The sequence below is a fragment of the Cydia pomonella genome, chromosome 19 (genome assembly GCF_033807575.1).
Source record: "Cydia pomonella isolate Wapato2018A chromosome 19, ilCydPomo1, whole genome shotgun sequence".
In the NCBI taxonomy this organism is placed as follows: domain Eukaryota; kingdom Metazoa; phylum Arthropoda; class Insecta; order Lepidoptera; family Tortricidae; genus Cydia; species Cydia pomonella.
This window is the reverse complement of record NC_084721.1, coordinates 10713289-10721693: the sequence shown is the minus strand read 5'-3', so window position 1 is coordinate 10721693 and position 8405 is coordinate 10713289. Positions and strand designations below refer to the sequence as shown.

At 36.7% G+C, this 8405-nt stretch overlaps 1 protein-coding gene across 1 annotated transcript in view; it reads left to right on the top strand.

Annotated features, from left to right (window-relative positions):
* Positions 1–1022: 1022 nt before the first annotated feature.
* The window catches only part of LOC133528577 (uncharacterized), a 45143-nt gene continuing 37760 nt past the window's right edge, over positions 1023–8405 (top strand). The window contains exons 1-5 of the mRNA XM_061866012.1: positions 1023–3261; positions 5935–6142; positions 6519–6605; positions 7107–7336; positions 7651–7864. Of these exons, the coding sequence (XP_061721996.1) occupies positions 3139–3261; positions 5935–6142; positions 6519–6605; positions 7107–7336; positions 7651–7864 (862 nt within the window). The 5' untranslated portion in view covers positions 1023–3138. The remainder of the gene's footprint in view (positions 3262–5934; positions 6143–6518; positions 6606–7106; positions 7337–7650; positions 7865–8405) is intronic.

Sequence of the window (8405 nt, the reverse complement as noted above, 5' to 3'; positions counted from 1 at the left end):
AGCAGTCAACACTCCGCACCCCGTTGAGCTCGGGTAACCTTACTCACCGGCAGGAACACAACACTGTGGGTAGAATCTCTGGGTAGGGTCTAGTGAGTGATTTTTTAAAACTGTAAATCATTTTAGAAATAAAGGTTCCATTATAAGACAGCTTATTCATTGCATTCCTCATCATCTTAGCATGCTGTTGTGCCCGTGTCGGTACTTGATAGCAAATAAATAGCCCCGCTCAGGCTGGGACAGTCGAATTTATTATGGTAGAGGTTATATAGGACTATCGCGTCCAGAAGGAGGCGTCGGTTTTGTAAGTTATGTTATTTGTACTTACCGAGAAGCTGGTAGTGGTGGGTGGTGCATGGCACGCAAGAATTTCTTTTGAACAGTCTCTATTTAGCTTTTATAGTTATCGTAGAAAGGAATCCATATCGACACGGCATATTCTATTTGTGACCTAACCAGCGCCTTATATAAAAAGAGGTAAGCTTTACCTCTATTTATATTAGTCGCTTATCTAAATGTAGTTTCGAGTCTAAATTGATACCAAAATCTTTACTTATGGATACACTTCTACTCATATCCGTTGACTGCAAGTTTTTGTGCGCGGTTTGTAACGTAGGGCCTAAGCCATCTTCACAAGTTTCCGTGTATGCCGTGAAAGTATATTTTTTCTAATACAATTTGGTAATCTACTTCATCGAAAGCTTTGCAAAACTCCGTATAAATACTAGCAACACGTTTATTTACATCCAAACTTCTGAATAGGTATGAGGTATATAGAATTAGATTTGTTGATGTTGATCTTTTCTTAACAAAGCCATGGTGCCACGATAGGATAATGTTGTGTAAACTGGGATAAAGCGCAGCATGAACGAATTTCTCGAAAAGTTTTGATAGTACAGAAAGAAGGAAGATAGACCGGTAATTTTTACATCTTTCTTGGACAGGGACAACTCTTACAATTTTCCAGATGTCAGGAAAGCTATCTTCTTTACGGCAAGTATTATATATGCTATACAGAGGATGTAAAATATTGTCAGCAATATTTTTTAGGAATATTGTGGGGATATTATCAGATCCAGAACTTTTCTATGCATCAACTGTTTTCAATGCACTTTTGACAAGATGTATCGGTATATGAATATCATTAAGATGAACATTAGACGGGCTACTTGTTAATCCATGAGGATCTTAGTCAGAGGAAACATTAGACGGTGCAAAAACAGATCAAAAGAAGTCAGTCACACACCTCGAAGGGGTCACTGGTGGTTACGTCATTATAAGAAACGCTGCTGGAGATATTTGTGGCTCCACGCTTACTAGCAACAACTTTCCAAAAATATTTAATTTTGGTTTGAATGCTTGTTTCCACTTATTTTAAGTAAGCATCATAACACACAGTGGGCTGCTTTTTAAATCGTTCCCTGTAAAGTGAAAAGATTTTAGTTTTCAAGCGGAAGCTGGGGCAAAAAGCCAGGAAAAAAAGACTCTTCGCGCTGTTGCAGGTAGGTAGGTATATATAATCCCTTATTATTTGATTTAAAAAAAAGATTTTTCTTTTATATCATGTCTGTTTATTCCTCTGCTATATTTTAATGAAATTGTTACTTAGCCGTTACTTGCTACTTAGTATTAAAGTTAAAATTAAAAAGAAATGTATTTTTAGGGGCGTAGGGAGCACTCCATACAGTCATGTAACTGAAATGAAATTTTAAATATTTTTTATCACATCAGTTGACAGGACTATAAAAAACAACTTTAATGCTTCATTTTTTTTATAAGTACCTAAATATTTTTGAAAATAATCGCTTTGAAAATCCAAACAATTTGTGTGACAGAAATCCGCTTGCTTATACGATAGCCTATTTTTAAATACCCATAAATAATTAACGGCAGCAGCTAGATTATTTATCATTAAGTACTTTAACAATATCATTAATAACTTCCTGCCGAGGTACTTGGACTAAAAATCTTATATCTAATATTTTCACTATCTAAAAATCTACAGATAAAATAGGTACACGAGCAATTTGTTTATTATTAGAAACTATAAATTTTTCGTGTTTTCCATAAATCTTATCTTAGTTATGCTGTTCATATTTTGGCTTTATTTTTAATAATTGTAATTTCGCCAGAAGTAACGGATACGCAACTTTAAGTGTTGCAACATCTCACATATCTATAATTCCATATATTCTCTTACTCTTACATTACAGCGATGGCAGCATGGTTCCATTTTTATCACGTCACTATGTCCGTCACTTTCGCACTTATGACAGGCATGGTGACAAATTATACAGAGCCGACCATCTTAGCCCTACAGCCGGCGATTAAGGGAACTACAGTAAGAAATTCATGTCAAGAATCATGGCCCGAGGCGATGCACACAGCCCAAGACAAAACGAGATGGTGGCGCACTGTAAGCGCCCTCTGCCGCACCTAGGGGGCATAGGACTTTAAGTCAAGGCATAGTGAGAAATTGGGTATTTCAAAAAAATAATACCGCGCGTTTGGAGCATTTCTAATGGTTTCCCAATATACTCGTATCAGGATGATGAAGTCTCTTTTTATTCTGGTTTTATATTGTAACTAAACTTCCAGAAAATTTAGTTGTTGTACGTTGTAAATGTACTCTACAGATAAATGTTACAAATAAGATGTAATGGAAATAAAGTAACGATCTTGATTTGACAGCCTCCAGCTCTTAATAAAGGATGTAAACTAGCATATGACAATTTGTTGTTAAGGGGCGGACTAATTACCAGCTCGCCGGACGATATCGCCCTGTCAGTTATTAGCGATTGTCAGCTTTTGCAAATAATTGACAGGCCAATATCATCCGACGAACTGGTAATCAGTGGGCCCCTTTAGAAATAATTATCTTTACTAGGAAAGCACTTTGCAGATACCTATTCAATTGCATACTTATCTATGTTCACTAATACCTAAACATAGTCGATATCTACTGCCACCATTGACGTACTGACATCGAGCTAATTATTATATCCACAAATCACGGCACACAAGATTAACGTTAAATACCAAATATCGATAGATAAAGTTTTTATAAATATGATAAGCTAAGATAATAACGCCATTTGAGTGGTGGGTTCATTAGTGAGCAGGAACAATAATGATCTCATGATGTTGACATTAATAATAGGTTTTAGTATTTTAGGGCTGTTAGGAACTAGTGCTCAAATTATCCAGGATGGACAGTGTAACCCGGATATTACTTTGCAGGCAGGCTTCAATATTGATAATGTAAGTTTTAAGTTATTAGGTACCTTTTTAAGAGGACAGAGGACGATCGAATCTCCATACAAACGTAGTCATTTTCCTCTCTGAATATTGACATTATGGAAAATATTTTTACAGCATATTATATATTTAAGTCTATGCCTGACCGTTTATTTTTTTTGTTATTTTTAATTTTTGTACAAGTTAGGAGCGTAAAACAGGAGCGACAAACAAACAAACAAAAATAAAATCATAAAATTTTTTAAATGCTTCTAACTCTTATAATATTGAAAAAATCTAAAAAAAATCAAACTGTCGGGCTTAGCTATTATTAAAACAAATCAAATTGTGTAAAAATATTTTCAATAATGTCCAGAGAGGAAAATGGGGACTACGTTTGTATGGAAAGGCGGTTTCGGGGAGGTCGTCCCCTTTCGTCTTAACTCTGTGAGTTCGCTCCTTCAGATATGTTCAAGTTATTGACTCTTAATTATCCTATAGGTGCCGACAGTTTCACAAAGTTTTGAAATAATTATACCTTGGTTAATATTTTCATGATGATTATCTGAAATTCGAACTGTGATCACTTCAGTGTCTTTCTGTCTATCATAGGCAGGTTTGTCAGAGTGATTGACATAATAACAAAACTGTGTAAATGGTGTCTCGAAAGAGCGAGGTTTTCTGTCACAGGTATAATTTACTAACCAGGGGACCCCATACACGGTGTCGTCAAGAGAGACACCGAAGAGAGTAAAAAAAGAATTTCATTTTCACTCGGAAAACGTATAGAAATAACGCAGCATAACGTAGTTAAGATTTTTTTTATAGCTATCTAATAGTTTATACATATTCATCTTTAATGGATACTGTTAATTTCGTAATCATACAGGAAAAATAAACATGCTATAGAAAATAAATAAATAAATATTATAGGACATAATTAGGTACCCAAATTACCTAATTCCCACAGTAAGCTCAATAATGCTTGTGTTGTGGGCACTTATACAACAACTACAACGATATATATCTATAATATATACACATACGACTACCTACGACTTCCTACGACTTCCTAGTTCCATTGAGTACTTCTACTTTTTTAATTTCCTTTACTTTTCTGGTTCGAATTCATATTTATTTATATTATATATTGAATATTTATTTATTTTTATTTATATATATATGTATGCATTATTTTATGGTTATTTTTCTATCTATGTATATTTGTATCAATGTGTATTCAAAACGTGCATTTCATTAATTTCAGTGATTGTACACTTTTGTTTGTGTTTGTCATTCATTCACCGTATACTTCTGTTTTACTCATTTCCTCAAAGGTTAACTGGAAGAGATCCCATACAGGGATAAGTTCGCCTTTGTTGTATTTAATTTACTCTGTAACTGTGTTTTTCGTGTTTTTATTTCTATGTACAATAAAGTATATACATACATACATACATACATTTATAAATACTTAAATATATAGGAAACATCCATGACTCAGGAACAAAAATCTGTGCTCATCACACAAATAAACGCCGTTACTGGGATTCGAACCCAATAGGCCAGACAGGTCGTTAAAAGTATTGAATAAGTGTTTATTTTATTTATTCAAACTTGATTAGATAAAATATGGACTACGGGTGGACTTCAGTCCCAAAACAGGAGCACGTACAAATGGTGCAAAAAGAAAAGTGCATCTATTATATTGTTTCAGATCTAACTAAAAAAACTAAAAAATAAAATTTCTTTGTAATATTAAGTACACATAAATTAAGTAATTCTGTAAGATTTATGAGTGAGTTTAAAATTCAGTGGCCTTGAACTGGTAAATTCTGGAAATTGAAACAAATAAAAGATAATCAAAAAATTTGGTCAATTATTGCCGTCACTAGATATTATGATTAGATAAACACCGTTCTTCTGGCAAATTATAGAAATTTCTCTGATATTTTTACGTATGCAAAAGGAATGTAATAAGTGGGTCACAATTATATATTTTCGTTGTCTTGTTTTCTGTTACCAAAAAATGTAACGGAGTGTAGCTTTTTGTATGAGATGAAATTGATTTTTTAATTATTCTCATGTAAATTATAATCTACAGCTAGAAATACATGCAATAGCATGCGATGTTTTTTTTATTTATTTGATAGAAGACTCATATACAAGTGTGACAGAGTGGTCAGAAACGAGACAACGAAAATAATGTTGACCCAAGTACTAATCAAAAACAGTATTATAACAGGGGTTTTTACGGGCCATTATAAGGTCAAAGAAGTTCTGGCCAGGATAGGACACTCCGACAACACCGATTGTCGAATGTGTGGTGAAGAGGAAGAGACAGTAACACACGTAATGTGTGAATGTCACGCCCTCGCCAGACAAAGAATGAAGAACTTCGGAGCAAGTTCCCTGGAACCAAAGGAATTCAAAAGGCTACCCATAAGCTCCATCATCCGGCACATGGAGATGGTCAAAAAAGCTCTTGATTAGCTGACGGATCTTTCCTTAGGGGGCAACTACACAAAAGATTCCTATGGGTCGAAGTGTATCCGCAAGGGCCCCCGAAAATTAGAAGATAAGATAAGAAGAATCAAAAACAGTACCTCTATAATCAACGTATAAAATAGGCAGTCTGTAAAATTTGTCGCTGTGTCGTGAAGGGAAGTTATGAACATTTAAAACTTATTATTCCAGTTCCTTGGCTCCTGGTACGAAGTATCAAGAACAGACAATCCCCAGCAAGACGGAGACTGTTCTCGGCTTAGCCTGACCAGTGCGGACGGCGTGATTGCCATCAGTTATGAGTCCGTAAACCGGAACTTTTATGAGGAGATCAATGGCACCGTCAGCCAGGAAGAGGGGACCGCTAAACTATCTCTTAACTTAAATGGATTATCTGAGCGTAAGTAAAATAGGGAAACAAGGCTTTTAGGCACTGTGACAGATTTCACTAAATTGGGTAAAATAAATGTTGATAAGACGTTACGTCTCTTATAAAAGCCTTGGTGGATTCAAAGGTAACTAATTTGATGGATAGTTATATTTCACTTCAATATTTTCTTTAATTACTGCTTAAATAACTCTCATCTTAAAAATTGGTTCCATATCCCAAAAAACTCACCTTGGCAGTCCAAGGTGAGTTTTTTCTTTCACAAACAACTTTTAAGCATATATATCCACAAGAACGTCTTAAATAAATCAGTTTAGAATTCATAATTCATTATGCAACCGTTTATCAATTGCTTTTTTTTTATCATTGATATTTTACTTTATTCCAGCTGTTGATTTTTGGGTTCTGATGACGGATCATTCCACTTACGCTCTCACTTACCAATGTGTCAACATTAATACAAATCAAAGAGCTGGTAAGTACAAAAATGAATTATATTTTTTGACTATATCTTATGTCACACTATAAATGTAAATTCGTTATCGGGTTAATAGATATGGTGAATAATTATTACAACGGATTACATCGTTTAACAAATAGTTTTTCTACTTCTCGACCTTAATTAAGATTTCGTATACCAAATTATAATTGCGTACTTTTCATGTATGGGCTCCCACTCAACTATAAGATTCCTTTCGATACGCTGTAGTCAACTATTAAAAAGAATTACCAATCACATGCCGCCGCGCTCCCATATAAAAAAAACCTACACGGGCGCGGGACGCAAGGTGGGAGTCGCGCGTTTATGTCTAAATTTTTGTTGTGAGAGAGAGAGTTGATTTAGGTTTTATCGTAAAAAAGTATTATTTTAGATAACTCGTAGAAAAAGTATTGTATACAATAGTGATATAATCAAGCTTTTAAATCTCGTACCTTACTTTTGTCTATCACTGAAAAAAACTGTAATTCCTTACAGTATACATCTGGCAACTGGGCAGAAGCCAAACTTTCACCGAATTGTTCCTCGCTCTGATGAACACTAGCCTGAACAATCTCCTCGGCATCACCTTAGCTGAACTAAGATCCACGGATTTCAGCGAGGAAGCCTGCTATGAGCTACCCGTGATTGAGGAGAATCAACCCATTCTGCTCCCTGGGCAATGTGATTCGACCATACCCGTTGTAGACTCTTTAGATGTCGAAAGAGTGAGTATTTAAGGACACATAAGGAATGTACAAAATGTAGGATGTAGAAATGCTATGTATGGAATAGCACATCGGGCACATACGCACTCTTTTCTTAAAATTCGGATTAAAGATCTTTATATCCATTCTATTAAGGAAAATTTAAATCTCGAGTTAAGGTGTCCTAATAGTAGCAAATCAAGAATTAAATAGGTATGTGCCAAAAAAAATATGTTTTGAAGACATTACATTATAGACTTTGAAAAAGAACAGATAATCTTAACCTACCAAAAAAATTTTATTTACCTATATTTTTTTAATGCCACCGTTTATAGTTCACCGGATTGTGGCACGAAATATCAAGCTACTACTCTGAAAGCGCCCTTGGAACCTGTGCCAGAGCTGAATACACCCTGGAAGGTGGCGTGGTCAACGTTGTGAACAGTCAGGTGGTCAACCAGGGACTGGAAACTATCACGGGAACAGCGACAGTTATAGATGCCAATGGTGGCGGAAAATTGTCGGTCACTTTGGAGGTAGCCCCTGATGGTGAGTATGTGATGGACATTGGACACTCTATTTAAATTACTAATTATTTATTACTCTGCGCATAGCCGTCGGTCTCCGTCTCGGAATCCCTATCTGCGCTGACCACAGCTGTGTTTCTTGTGGGGCCTCAGTGGATCGGCTTGGTCATCACGGCCTTTCCTGCTCCTCGGGCGCCGGCCGCCTGTCTCGTTACTCCGCTCTCAACGACATCCTTAGAAGTGCTCTCGTCAGCGCCGGCGTCCCCGCAGCTCTGGAGCCCCAGATCGTGCGGGACGATGGCAAGCGCCCGGACGGGATGTCGTTGATCCCTTGGAGGATGGGCCGTGCGCTGGTGTGGGACGCTACCTGTGCCGACACGTTGGCGGCGTCCTACATTTCAGCGACCAGCAGACATGCCGGGGCAGCGGCAGACGCCCGAGAACGACACAAGGACAACAAATATAGCTGTCTCGGCGCCAACTACGAGTTCGTAGCCTTTGGAGTCGAGACACTCGGGCCGTGGGGCAAAGGTGCGCGTGGGCTCCACAAGGAGCTCGGGAAG